This window comes from Oryza brachyantha, chromosome 3, assembly GCF_000231095.2.
Source record: "Oryza brachyantha chromosome 3, ObraRS2, whole genome shotgun sequence".
In the NCBI taxonomy this organism is placed as follows: Eukaryota; Viridiplantae; Streptophyta; class Magnoliopsida; order Poales; family Poaceae; genus Oryza; species Oryza brachyantha.
Genome location: NC_023165.2, coordinates 27,355,643 through 27,370,482, shown reverse-complemented (window position 1 = coordinate 27,370,482; position 14,840 = coordinate 27,355,643). Strand labels below are relative to the sequence as shown.

General features: G+C 43.5%; 2 protein-coding genes across 3 annotated transcripts; both read right to left on the bottom strand.

The window, feature by feature from the left end:
- Positions 1 to 644: 644 nt before the first annotated feature.
- On the bottom strand, positions 645 to 5,706 carry LOC102721354 (protein WVD2-like 1). Of its 2 annotated transcripts, none has more exons than XM_006651848.2 (7): positions 5,392 to 5,706; positions 3,389 to 3,818; positions 2,960 to 3,045; positions 2,567 to 2,660; positions 2,370 to 2,441; positions 1,634 to 1,744; positions 645 to 1,150 (listed from the first exon to the last, which is right to left on the bottom strand). In XM_006651848.2, exons 1-7 carry the CDS (start codon positions 5,487 to 5,489, stop codon positions 941 to 943), a joined length of 1,101 nt encoding a protein of 366 aa, XP_006651911.2. In that variant the 5' UTR covers positions 5,490 to 5,706; the 3' UTR covers positions 645 to 940. The 2 variants fall into 2 exon arrangements, with proteins under 2 accessions (XP_006651911.2, XP_040378118.1); XM_040522184.1 differs by lacking the exon at positions 5,392 to 5,706 and adding an exon at positions 4,068 to 4,157.
- A 5,593-nt stretch (positions 5,707 to 11,299) lies between these two features.
- On the bottom strand, positions 11,300 to 12,698 carry LOC102721068 (histone H1-like). Its single transcript, XM_006651847.3, has 2 exons — positions 12,396 to 12,698; positions 11,300 to 12,301 (listed from the first exon to the last, which is right to left on the bottom strand). The coding sequence occupies exons 1-2, from the start codon at positions 12,573 to 12,575 to the stop codon at positions 11,600 to 11,602; spliced, it is 882 nt and encodes a 293-aa protein (XP_006651910.2). The 5' UTR covers positions 12,576 to 12,698; the 3' UTR covers positions 11,300 to 11,599.
- Positions 12,699 to 14,840: the final 2,142 nt, after the last annotated feature.

Below are 14,840 nucleotides of genomic sequence, written 5' to 3'. Positions count from 1 at the left end.
TAGACAGGTTTGGACGTTTGGTGACAGTAGTAGCTGAAATGTCAAGCACACCAGCCGGACCCAACATAGGTGAAACGTATACTCCTGATGCTGACGCATGGGCCCAATTTGGTTATTATAACCTATTCAGATTATCCTCATACAAGTGGTCAAGATCGACGTGCTAGCGACTGCTGAGCACTATCTAGATGAGAGAATTGCCATCACATTGTCATCAAAAAGTTGACACTAATCCCTACTCCCTCCGCATAATTTTTTTTATTTTGCCTAAATTCATCCATGTATATATGTTGATATATGTGTTGAGATTCATTAACATTTATATAAATCCAAACAAGACTAGAAACAGGAGAAGCATCACTCCAACCATCAACATAATTTGAGCAAGGGGCAGAAGATTCATTCATCTCCCAAATGTAGCAGATGATGAGCTGCCAGCTGTGCAATGAAATGCTCCCCCTAGTCAAACTTGATTTAGGCCAGATGATACTAGCACCATGAACCAAACACTTCACAAAATCGAAACATCGAACCTTTGACATGATCTGCCTAGAATGCTAGAGGATCTGCAAAGCCAGGCAAATATCAAGCAAAACAATGCAATAATCTAGCTCCTGGAGGACCTGGACTAGTTCATCAAGGGCTTAAAAGGACTGAGCGTCTTCCTTCTGAGTTCTGACAGAAACCCTAGGCCATTTACAACATGGAACACGGTACATGGTCCCAGCAACAGAATAACAGAGTTCTTACACAATGAACACGAAAATAAGTAAGGAAATGGTTCGGCAGCAAACACACCGTCCTCGGCACAGTGGCCTTCTTTTGGTGATGAGGTATAAATCAAATGCGAAATGCCATGAAACCGAGAAACGGCTACAGTTAGGTTTGTACAGCGACATTATCAGCGCCTTGGATGATCTATATGATTTTCGGCAGGCCTTCAGCTCACAGGTTTCACAGCTCTAGTTTTGGCGGCAACACCGTTTTTTGGCGAGCATTGCACTCTGCTAGCATCTTTAGGATTCGCAATGCTGTGACGATGTGATCGATTAGATGCTGCGGTGGTATTTGCTCCCTGTGGTGTTGGCGATGCATCACTGCAGCTCCTTCTCCTTGTAAACTTCGGCGATTTAGCACGAGTTGGAGGGACCTTTAAAGAACAAAGACAAGTGAATGGTATATTGCCCACCAGTAGAAATAACATATATTTATATTTATTCCTTGTAAAGAAGGAAAAGCCTTCTCAAATCTAGCTTTGGCATTTTTGCTTAATCTGTTGTTCAGTGAAAATAGTAAATTAAGGTCTCCACTAATTCCAGCAAAGCAGGGCCTCATTTTTGTGCTTTTGCTTATACTAATAAGCCAAAACTTGAATTTTTAACCTTAAATTTGGAGTTGGTTTTGAGGTTTTTTCATCGTAGTTTATTTTTCAGCATCTTTTTATATCGCTAAAAATATGTACATAAAATTTTTATTCACAATTATTTTTCACTTGCAAATATGTCATTTGGCTTTTTCTTAATAAATTACATTCTCATCTTAGGAGTCAGCAATATATCTCAATCACTAACATTGCCAACACTAGCAATCACGAATATATGTTTCCAAAAGAAGCATAGAAATTCAGGACTACCTTCTTAAGTTCAGCCTTTGGAGGAGGGCCTTCTTGGTAGAAGCTCGGCATGGGCTTTGCCCTGATGACTAAAGACTTCCTTAGTTGTTTTAAAGCTGTTTCTTGCTCTTCCTACAAAATAAATGAACATTTGGTAGAAATAGTTGCCAGGAGTTGTGTATCAACATGAACATCTTATAGAAAGATTTGGGCAGCAAAAAGTTGAAGTGTCATTTCCTAAGTTATGCCTATTGCACAAATCTTAGGCATTTCTCTCTCCATGATATATGTAAACCAAAACCTATTAGATCACAGAAGCGTGATGCACATTTTAGCTATTACTGAATCTAATAGCATATAGTAGTACTCTTAGATGGCATTCACCAAAGTACCAAACCATATTTTTACAGAGCATAACATTAATCAGATCACCAGAATGACAAGACATCAAATCCTGAATAATTGAAAGTATTATGTGCTGATGTCGCTCCTATACAATGTTTTTTTTGCAAAAAAAAAAGACTGAACTTGTTGAAATGAAAAGATGAATCTAGCTTCAGATAAAGTAGTCTTGTGACTAAACTTGTTGAAATGAGTAAATTTATTGCTTTTAAGCTCCCAATAGCAAAGAGCAAATCCTGGAAAGTAGCATTGTTACCTTTCTTTCTCCTAACAAAAATAGCACAGACCAAAACAACTCTGTCCTAGTCATACAATTAGATTTTTCCCATGATATCAACCACAAGGAAATTCTTACCTTTTTCCGGGCCTCAGCCTCATTCTTCTCAGCTTCCAGAGCCTTGTGTTTCTCTTCTAATTTTGTGTAGAACTGAATAAATAACAATCACTATGAGCACCAGTTATTTTCAGAATAAACAGCCATCGCTAATTGGCAGTGATCAATACGTAAATAAATGATCAGTCTTGAAATAATGCATCAAATAACATATGCACCTCCTTTCTCTTATCAGCACGATCAGCACATACAAATGAAGGGGCAACAGCAACAGTTGCTTTGGTTTTGCCAGCTCTTGTCGAGGTTGTGGTTCTTTACAAAGCTCAGGAAAAAGGATAAATACAACATAGAATGTTTGCATGGTTCATAGTTTCAAACAGTGGGTACAAAAAACAGGCAATGTTTTCAGTACAAAGAATAACATTATATCAGCTGAGAAGATGTAACCTTCAGGTCTAAAGAACTAATCATTATGATCATTATGTAACACGAACTTTCATGTGAAATATTTTAGAAACATTTTCACAAGAAATAAAGGCAGAAAATAACATAACTGTACAACTTAAAATAAATATAAACACGATGGACTATTATTTGATAAAAAAGGATACGAAGTAGTCACAGAGCACGAGTCCTCCTCTTGAGGGTGAAACGCATGATCAGGCTGTGCAGTCTTTTTGGGAGTAATTGGTGCAGCCTGCAATTATGACTAGATTAGTGGTGTAAATAGAACCATCTCTGGAATGCTTGCTACATGTCATTTTCAGGCACATAGATACATCAACTGGGAACTAGGAAGACAGACATGCCACCAAATAGGTTTGTACACTTCACAAAACAAACCTACGATGTTCACTTGCAAAACAAACATTCAAAATGTAAGGAGCTGTTCAATCTAATAGCTTTGAGTGTGATTTTCTCAGTAAGACTAAATAGGCAGTGAGAGAGGTAAGATGCACTGTAAACCAGGACAGGATACAAATAACATTGTTAGCATCGTGGTATAAGGACAAGGAGTTTACGTATGACATCAATCATACCTTCTTTGTCAAACTTGCTGGAGAGGAGTTGTTTTTATCACCAGAATTATCTCCATTGCTAGATGGATGAGTCATCTTACCATTTCCTCCTCCATGAGATTTTCTTTGAGAAGAAAGGGCAAATGGTTGAGGAACAGTACGTTTAGACCTATCTGACCCAGAAATAGCAGGTTTATTTGGTGATTTGGGTGGAGCAGACTTCTCTTGAACTATCAACTTGAGTGAATCTTGGTTTACACACTTGTCTTCCTGGGTTTCACCATCTATATTTGGGTCGTTGACACAATTTACTTCATCTTCCTGGCAATCATCCTGATTACTACTAATAATAACTTCCTCCCGTTCGTCATTGTTGCCATCTGGTGGGCATATAACAACCCCGTCCGATTCTTCATCTGTGGACATTTCCACAGCCTCTTTCACCATTGGACTGCACAAATTAAAAGAATATAAGAATAACTCTGCAGCTGAAGGTCTTTAACTACCATTATAAACAAAAGGTACAACTTCATAAACTATTCACCACAAATAGCATGCAAGCAACAACACTACATATAGAAATACTCAAGTAATCTGGACACGTGGAAACGAAAACTACAAAAGAGATGTATTTAGTGCATTCCTGCAGAACTAGGCTTCTAGCCTAAATAATATTAAAGCCAGTCCCCATAGAGGTTACCTAATACCACACATATACGGAAGGCTTTTCAGGTATGTAACACTAGGCACCATTTCTCTCAGCACTTCCGGTTTGAACATTTAGAATTAAATAACCCTGAAAAAAAAGGAAACTATAGCTAATACAGATAATAAGAATCAAAAGGTATATCCTACTTTCCTTGGATACGAATATAATTACCTCACGTAAGCCCAATGTTTGCAGGAAAAAAAATGTCATATTCCAATTATGCATCAACAGATCATAAGATATCCAAAAAGGCCAAATAAAGTCAACCTTCACAATCCTAACCGCCAAAATTTTTTGCTCAATCGGACACCCCAAGTCAGATTCCAAGAAGGATTCCGCATGTCCAATTATTATGTGCCAAATAGGACACGCAAGACCAAGTTGGATTTCAACACGTGTTTGTATCAACATAACACTCTTAACAACATGGCCACTAGGACAACATCTCAAAATCTTAGAATTGGCAGCTGTCATTGAAAATGTATCAGAGATGTGACACAGACATCCATCAAAATTCTCACAGCGATCCTTGAATTGTTCAGCGTGCCCAAGAAGATGAAAAATGAGTCTTAAAACAAGAGTTCCATCAGAAATTTCTCACAGCAATCCTCGTGGTTCAAGAAAATGCTAGACATTAGTCGGGCAGCTGGGTGGCGCCTAGTGCCTGCCTGGCAGACGCCTAGGTCAGATCAGATCAACTAACCAAATCGAAGAAATTAGCAAGCAAAGTACATAATAATTTGACTATATAACTCTAGAGTAGCAACAAAACACCACCCAAGGTAGTTCAATCACCTAATGCACCATGTAATGCCTAATCACAGCAGCTAGCCGGCACCTTTTAGAACATTGGCAATCCTTGAATGGTTGAGCATGTCCAAGAAGATGAAAGACAGCCTTGGAACACGATTTCAAATGTAAACCCAATGCAACGACCTGCATACCATCCTCACCAATAGGGAAAAAAAATGTTCCGTTGGTTGTTTAATCCCCTTTTCATCTGCCTCCGTAAAATCTCATTTCTTATAAAATCCAGTCTCCCGGCCTATCTTATTAAGATTTCTACGAGCAACTGCAATATCTAAGGCCAAGCTAACTTCTCCAGAAACGAAACCCTAGCTCGCCCATGTAGACCACGGGAAAAATCATCTGAAAATCGCGTAAATCATGCCCAACTCGAGCAGATCCGGCATCCGGATAAACGATGAACACCGCGACCAACAATGCTCCAGGAGCTTAGCCACCGACCACCTCACCCAAAAAAACTAAATAAATAATAAAAAAACCAAAATGCAGCTACCGCTACTGCCATTACATGCTCTCGCCCCCCTTGTTCGTCAGATCCCACCGCCTCCGCGCCGCCGCCGCCGCCGCAGCCGCCGGGTCGCCGACACCCTCGCCGCTCGCCGCCATGGCTGCAGGAGGGAGGAGAACGTACGAGGCGCGCTCGATCGCCCCCCCCCCCGTTCCGCTGAGCTATCTGCCCGGACCTCCAACGCCCCCACTCTCCCCGCCGCTCGCCGGACACCGCCGCTAGGAAGCCGGCGGCGCCGCCGTTGGTCGGCTCAACCCCTCGCCGTGCAAGAGAGAGAGAGAGAGAGAGAGAGCGTGAGAGTGTGAAGTGTGAAAATGTGGCTCCCTCGTGCGAGGCCGCGAGGGGCCGGGCGTTTCAGCGTGTGCGTGCGAGGGCGTGGTCGGGCCCACCTGTAAGTGGTGGCACCCAGCTCACCAACGGTGTGTTCTTTCGTCTTTTTTTTCGTAATATATTTTTTGGAAAAAGTTTATATATAGGAGTAACTAATTTTATCGATGATATGTATCACCAAAGATCAAATTTTGCTTTGGAGACAGATAGCACATAGCCGGTAATGAATGGGTAAAACATACATGTGTTTTTTGTTTGGACAAGAAAAAATTGCTCACTGTTATTCATATATTTATTCACAATTTATCAGATTCCGCAGGTTCGTATGTGGAGCTTAGCTCTGTTTTGAGGTTTTGCTCTATTTAATTTATATTAGATTTTTTATTCATGGTCTCTTGATATTATTAGGATTTCATGTTATAATATTTATATAGCCGATCCATATGGCCACGTTCGAAGGGTCACGCATCGACTCATAATTTTGTATTAGGGTCTTTGCACGGAGCAATACTCATGCGTTCTCTAGTGGTGATGTATTGACTCTTCAATTGTCTGGTCATCCTGTGGGTTGTTTTACTTGATTGAGTTGTCTATGAATTTTGCAAAACCTGGACAAAAACAGAAGTAGTCACATGCATGGTTGGTTTGGATACAATTGCTATGTTTGATCTAAACTGACCCCCGTCTAGTCAGGTCTTGCCCTTATTCCATGTGATTGACAAATGTGTTATTTATAATTTGAATTAGTACCCTTATACTTTGTTCTATAATATAAGATTTTATTTATTTGCCTAGATTTATTCATATATTAATGTATATGTTTTGGATATGTCTTTATATTAATTAGCGCATGTATGAATTAGGCAATAATAGAAAGTCTTATAACGTGGAATATGTATAATAGCTTTTGTACGTGCGAGCTAGATGGTTGCACAATACATAAATGGATGGCAAACGGTGAAATGCATCCATTATAGGAAAAAGACATCAATTTAACCCTCTTCTCTTCAGCTTGATCCTCCATTCCTTCTACTCACATATAGTTCTATAAACTCTTGCTTCGAGATTCTTATTCCTGATAAGATAGACAGGTACTTTTCGACCATCTTTTAACTCTAGATCATATATGATCTATATCCTACACAGTAGATGATTTGTTTGTAGCTAGGTTAGTACATGGAGTTTACAAACTGGACCTTAGCTAGACGAGTGATCGATAGCATAATTGGCATGGAAGATCCAAAACCGCAGAGCTGGGGAAGGGCGACCTGTCGCACACTTAAGGCTAAAACATCGGATGCTTCTACCTGACAATTCGGCTGGTCAACCGTTGGCCTCACAGCAGCTCACATCTCCAATTGGCCGGTTCCGATGGTGACGAAGCATTTTAATGCCGCTGTTTAGTTGGGTCCACGACGTGTTGGGTAGACTGGCTATACTTCTAATCACCAACTAAGTGTTGTAACACTAGTACTGGCTGCTACATACATAAACAAACCAGTGAGTAGTGATTATTAGTGACTTAGGGTCTGTTTAGGGGAGCTTCTTCTAGCTACGGCTTTTTCCAAAAGCTGCTTCTGTTAAAAGCTGTCCTAAACGATTCACAGCTTCTGTGAATCTATAGTTACAAATTCTAGAAAATGGACTAAGAATCCAGAAGTTGAAGAAGCTAGATTTAGGAGCTTTTCCAGATTCTTGAAAGCTGACTATCAAACAGCTACTTCTCATACTATAACCCCCCAAACAGGCTGTTAGTGAGTGGGTACTAAATTACTAAAGGATTCGTCCCTGCGGGCCTGCAGTACCTGATAAATGAGCTCATTTAGATCGCTACTTCTTCCATTTCATACTTACAGGTCAGTTTAGGTTTCTTATTAGACAAATTAATTTAGTTAAATGAATATAATTTATAATATATTTTTTGTGTTAGGAATATTACAACATTTCTCTGTACTGTTTAACTTAAACCAAACGTAAAGTAACTTATAATATGATTACAAAATGTAGGGATTAATTGTTTAATATTACAAAGTATGCAATAAGTATACGATGAAAAAAAATTGTCTAGTAATGTTCCCTAGTAGAATCATCTCAGAGTAGATACAATAGTAAACTATAATACAACTACAAATATATTTTAAGGTGATAAAAAAGAGAGCAATGAGCTATAGATTTGTATTCAGCTGCAGCACAGACACCAAGACATAATGTGTGTATGACGGGTGGGATAAGGTAGTATATGTTTTGTAGCTAACTATTGTATAAAAATTGGCTATTAGATTGACTATAGATGATTTAGAACTAGTAGTTGGCTATACTATTGAACTTTCTCCTAGAAGAGTGACAATAAAACCTTGATGATGGCTTATCCGCTTTGATTAGCAGGAAAGCCAGTCCTTTATATCAGCCAGCTATCATGATGTCTTACTACTCAATCCAATTGACACTTTATCTCTGTGCAAGTAAATCATGCTTCCAGAGCATCTTGTAGGTCTTTATCGGAAATTAAGCAATAATTCCAAATGGGCGAGTTGGTTAAGATCATACTAATACCATCCGCGTCAGCATGCGTTCTGCTCGCAGTAGGCATCCTAGGCCTTTCATGGCGACCGAATCAGTCGCGAAATTAAGTAATTAACGACACCAAAGGTGCTTTAAGATGTAAAATAACAGAACATGCTGTCGTTAGGATAGTTCATCGTAAATTTAGTTCTATGCCTTATAGCAGTGGTCAGCATATAAACAAATTACATTATCTCTGAAAAATGTAGTGCTTCATCCGTTTCATATTATAAGACTTTCTAGGTTTATTTATATTTATTCATATATCAATGTATATGTATCTATATTCATTAACCCATATATAAATCTAGACAAGAGTAGAAAGTCGTATGATTGAATTAAAGGGTTTGCTTTGACCCTTAGGAGTAGGTAACATGTTCGCTATCCTTGCTTCTATTGTATTTTATCTCATCGTATCACATTTTTTCTACGATTTCACTTCGACAAAAGGAAAGAACATACCCAAATGTTCAATGAATTTCAGAGGAAAAAAATCCTATTTTAACGAATCGCACATAGAGATATTGCTAGTACACAAAAAGTTAACGGGATTACGTTAGTCACTGAGAAACCGATCTTTTTCCAAAAAAAAAATCCATTTTTGGACGAATTGAATAACTGAAATTTTCTTGAGTGGCCTTACCCAACCGTGATTGAATTGGAGGCCCGGCAGAGAGGTGACCGAGTGGCCTGATGGGCTAGGAATTGATAGGCATGGACGACCTGGATTGGCCCATTGTTTATGGACCTGTTCCCTTTTGGCCCACTACACCGACGCATTTGCTAGTCAGATAAGGCTATATTTGTTCCTAAGGCGAAAAATGAAAACACAATCTTTGGCTCCGTAGTGAGAACCAGCCATGCGAGTTCGATTCCCGTAATGGAAATTTGTTTTACCTCAATACCCTCAACCGGGTGCCTTTAGAGGTAATACCCAGGACCGGGGTTTGGGTTATCGTAACGACAGTCTCAATGAAAGTTTTATAGAGATGTTATACATATTAATTAGGTGATACATCTGCATAAAAGCAAATATTTGTATGAAACTATAAGAAGAAAGAGAATTAGTTTTATGGTCATGAAACCTTTGGACACCGTTACCAAGTCCTCGGTAACCAGTGAAACTTGCATTGAGGGGCTCGAGGTATTTCATGCAATCAAACTTTCAACAATAATTAAATGTTTTATTTAGCTTTGGAAATAGTACAATAAAACGTTGTATTGTGAGTAATTGTTTCATGCATCGCTGTTTTAGAAACTGTGTAGTGAAACTGATCATTAAGACTGGCCTAAACAACCTATGAAACCGCCGTCTATGCAGTATTGGTTTTTTTTCGTGATTTTTAATGGTTTCTCATCGTGATGATCGTGGTTTCTACGACCAGCGAATTGAAGGTATCAATAATGCTAATACCCGTTAGATAAACCACATCCGTGAATTGAAGCTTAAGATCTCTAATCTTAGGAAAATGTTGTGCGTACGAATTTTAGCGTACGATTATCGTACGACGATGAGCGGCGTGAATGGAGCCGAACAACGGTGTCGCCGTGCTGTCCGTGTTTGTTCTTAACTTCATCGTAAAGAAATATCATACGTTTAGTGTCGTCGCTAATCTTAATACAATCATTGTTTGAGAGTTGAGACGCATATGATATACCAGCACGGACACGGTTACTCCTGCTCTTATGTACTCCATTTCTCTCAATGTAAATGTATTTCTAGCATCATAGAGCTAAATTAGTTTTAAGAAATAACATAAAATTAACTTAAATAGCCGTGTGGAAAACTAGTTATCTCGTACTCCACAAATAACTCTATGTGAGATAAATTTAAATTCTAAAAATACACTTTTCTATATACTTTTATTGGATATACATACTTGCTCCTACTACTATACAAGGAGATTGTTTGGGATGATATATCAGGAGTAAAATATCATCTGACATATGGGGATTGAACGGACATGCACGCAACAGTGCAATGGCTTGTTGTGGTTAACGGGACAAGAAAGTACTCACTTCGTCCAAAAATATCATATTTTTTGGGTTTTAGATATAATATTTAATTATTCGTTTTATTTAAAAATTATGATTAATATTTGTATTTATATCAGATGGAATAGTAATTTACGTATGACTATTTTTTTAAAAAAATAAATAAGATCAACAATTATGTCTTTTTTTTATGGAAAGAGTAATTTTTGTTGATTGTTCCCAGGTTCATGTGCCACGGTAGCGTTATCATCCTCACTAGGCCTAGCCGGAGGGAGGTGTGGGCCGGCTCGGTCGGTTCAAACGCGGCGTACAAGTACGAAGAGAAAGCACTCAAAGCAGCAGGGAGCCAGGAGAGAGAGAGAGAGGGTAGCAGAAACCCGAGAGGGAGAGGGTCAAAAGTGAAAAAAATAATAATTTCAAAGCAAAAGCAGCGCATATCCAAATAATGCCAAGTCACCGGCAGTTATGTACAGCGAAACTTACTTTCCACCTACATTTCCGGACAATTTTCAAAAACCGAGGCGCCCTGGCCTCCGTCCTCCCCCATGGCATCCACGTGCGACCGTTATGCAGGCGAAGCCCAAGTATTACACGTGTCAAACGCAGGCGCTAGCCACGTACACCTCTTCTTACCTGTCATGCAGCCGTTCGGACATGCAACCCAAGCGTAGCTCTCGGTCTCTCCCTTGTTGAAGTTTTCAAATTTTGCTGGGCTTCTTGAAGCCCATGAAATGTATAGGCCCGTAAAACCTTTGTGGATATGCGAAATAATTTGAGAGAACAATATATTAACCAATGCATTGATTGAATATTCAAATTTGACCATAGGTGCGTACAGATTTAAAAGCTATTTATTTTCTTACAGCTCATAAAGTGACGTGATCTAGACGCCAGCTCGAAAATTTTGTAAATTGCGTGTACAACACAATGCGTAAACATACTCATTTTGAGCCAAAATCACACGGCAAGTTACAAACTTCTATTTAATTTCAGATCAAATACAGCCAATACATTAGCAGTGAATTAAAATACGTAATTTAGCTAAGGTGATTTCGACAAATATCACAGGGATTGTTACCACAACAATAAAAACTCCACCAATCTACTCATCGGAAAATACAGTGCCCTAAAACAATCTGTCTCGCCGTCGCCGTCGTCTTCGTCGCACCACACCCTGGGTACGAAATGACCAGTGTACCCCCGCCTCGATATCAAATTTACAAGCTAGTACCCCTCGGCCCTCCTCGCAACTAAGAAGAAAGGAAAAAGAAACAGCTAAGAAAAACAACCATGAAGCCCTAGATCACTCGGCCGGGGAGCTCTACTTCTTGGCTTTCCGGGCCGGCACCTTCCTCGCCGGAGCGGCGGCCTTCTTCGCTGGCGCGGCCTTCTTGGCGGGAGCCTTCTTGGCCGCTGCGGCGGGCTTCTTGGCTGCTGGTGCCGCCTTCTTCCCGGGGGTGTCCTTGGCTGAGGTCTTCGCCGCCTTGGCCGGCCTCCGGGCGGGTGCGGAGGTCGCCTTCGTCTTGGTCACGGCGGCGGCTTTGGGTTTGGGGGCGGCCTTGGCCTTCGGCTTCGCGGCCGGCTTGGCCTTCGCCTTGGTGGCGGCCTTCGGCTTGGCGGCTGGCTTGGCTGGAGACTTGGGCTTCGCCGCTGCCTTGGTCTTCGCGGCGGGCTTGGCGGCCGCCTTTGGCTTTGCGGCGGCCTTGGGCTTGGCCGGAGCCTTGGCCTTCGGCTTGGCAGCCGCCTTGGGCTTAGCGGCGGCCTTCGCCTTCGGCTTGGGCTTGGCGGCGGCGGGCTTCGCCTTCGGCTTGGCCGCGACGGGGGCGCGCGTCGGCGGCACCTTGTAGGAGTTCTTCACCTTCGTGAGCTTGCCGCCGGCGACGAGCTTCTTGATCTGGACGAGCAGCTGCTTGCGGAAGTTGGACGGCAGGTGGTCCTTGTGTTTGTCCTCGAGGAACTTGGCGATCGCGTACTGGCTCGACCCAGTCCTCTCCTTCAGCGTCGTGATCGCCTCCGAGATCATCTGCCGGAGCACCGACCACACGTCAGATCCGGGTCACAGAAACACACCGCACAAGCGAACCACGCGCAGCGCAGGATCCAGCGTGTTCACTCACCTCGGCGTACGGCGGGTGTGCGGCGTTGGAGCGCGCCTTCCTTGGCGCCGCGGCCTTCTTGGCCTTGGCCTTGGCCTCCTTCGCCGGCTTGGAGTCCCCGGCGGTGGCCGTGGTCTCCGGCGCGGCCGCGGTCTCCTCGGCCGCCACCTCGGGCTCCGCCGCTGCCACGTCGGTCGCCATCAGGGCACTGCTCTAACCGACGCTTCCGTGCGCGCGAGAGCCTCGCCGGAGCAGAGAGAGAGAGAGAGAGAGAGAGAGGTGCGCGTGGAGGTTGCCGGAGCAGCTGCTCGCCGGAGGTGGGTGAGGAGGTCGGGGCGGAGGAATCGGTGCTTAAATAGTCGGAGGCGTCGCGATGACGGGGAGACCCCAATGGCGCGCTCTGATTGGCCGAGGCGGCCACCCCACGGATCGCCACCCCACGCGCCCCACATTAAACCGCAGCCGTCCGATCGTGGCCCATCCAACGGTCGGGGGCGCTCGCCATCCCATGCCACGGATTGCTGCCCACCCCCCCCCCCCCCCAGCTGGATTGGCTGCTCCGCCTCGCGAACCTGGCCTCCAAAGTGTGCTTCTCCTCCGGATTTGCAACCGATTTTCTCGCAATCCGTTGCACCAATTGGACTGCGGTTTTCTCCAGATTTTAGGCACGGAGCATAGCTTTCGAACGAGTGTAAATTTGTTGTGTTTGGTTGGATATTGCGTGAGATATTGATCGGCGAAGCCGGACTGGTCTGGACGGCGGATTTGTGTGAGTTTGGAGGGGATTTCCGGCCGGCGAGCGGTGGTGCTCCGGCGAACATTCCGGCTAGCCGGCGTTACGGTGTAGCAGTCTAGCAGGGGAAGCCGCCGGGCTTGGAATCTCGCCGATCCGTCGCCGTTCCGACGGTCTACGGCCGGATTGAACGCGACGCAACTGACACACCTCGGAGCGCCCCTCGCCCCCGGTGTGCGAGTTCACCCCAGGCTCGCCTCCTCCGGCGGCGCTGTCGCCGGCCGTTTCGCCGGAGAAACGGCCTCCGCCGGTGGCCCCGGTCCTCACGGCGGCGACCCTGCAGCTGCATTTGCGCCGGCACGTCGGGAACCGGATCGATCCGCCCGGGAGTGATCACGAGCTCGCTGCTGCGGCTGGGGGAAAAGCGTCGCAGCCAACCAGGTGCCACATCTCTGCCTGTTCTTCCTTGATCCACATCATGCTCATCGATTCCATCGATTTCTCGTCGCGATTTGAATTCTGCATCTGATTCGTGACAAAATCACAAGCTGGGTCGAGCTTTCGAACGATTTCATTACTGTCCGGACGAATCGATTCGCCCCGGGAAGAGGTCAAAGTGGGCGCAAGGTGCCAGTGCTGCTCCTCCTGGGCGCTGGAACGAGCTGGTCAAATTGAAAATCCAACACATTGAACGGCTTGAAAACTGAAAAAATTGTACTCCAAAAACGAAAACGAAATCAAACGAATGTTTCCAACGTGTCAGAGATGATGAAAAAGTTCAGAAAACCTGAACATGTTTGGAGCTTGCTTTGTCTACCTAACCCAGCATCAGGCAGCTGCATGGTCTCGGTTCATCGTGAGTCCGGGTGACCCAGAAATGGACATCCATATGGATGAACTCGTTTCTTGCCGTCCTGAACGCTAGAAAACATCATCCTGATCTGCAGAATGGAGCAATTTACATTGGATTAGGATCAAGATTGATGAACAGCAGCTTAACCCATCATGACAGATGTACAGCGAGATGACATTAGGGCAATACAGGTGTACCATCGGCTCACCCATATGGGGAACCATTTGGTTTGCTGTCACTCTATCAGGTTATCACCATGGAGTTATTAAGAGACTAAACTTTGGTCTAGAAAATTTCACTCGTTTTTATGATGGAATTTTATGCATGGCTGATTTCTTTCAAATTCTGCATCGATTTTTTGACTCCACGGGGATATGAATTGGCTGCTAGCGAGGACAGCATGGTCGACTGTTCCAAACCACTCTAGCTTCTACCTGGGCACCCTCAGCTCGTCATCTTTCTCACACACTAAACCCATTTTTAGCATCTCAAATCCATCACCCAAAATAACAGAACTGGCCTGCACACACAGTCTTTCTTTCTCAACAATCCGCCCAGAATCCAGCCGCAATTACGGCCAAATAAGCTAAAAATCGATGCCGCTGCAGCACACGTCGGTCGACGACGGCCGGCGGCACAGGTGAACCAAGTTGGTTGGTCTCGTTTTGCAACGAGAAGACAGAAAAACTAAAATGTCACCAATCTGAGCTAGAAAAGAAAATCTGTGTGTGTTTCTGCGTCGTGACAGTGGGCATAGCCGATAGCATCACCGGTGAAAGGCGTTGAGTGAGTGGCTGGGAGCAAAAGAAGAGAACTCTCTTTTGCTCCTTTTATCTCCTGGGATTTATACACGCATAAATGTCACCTACAACACACATGG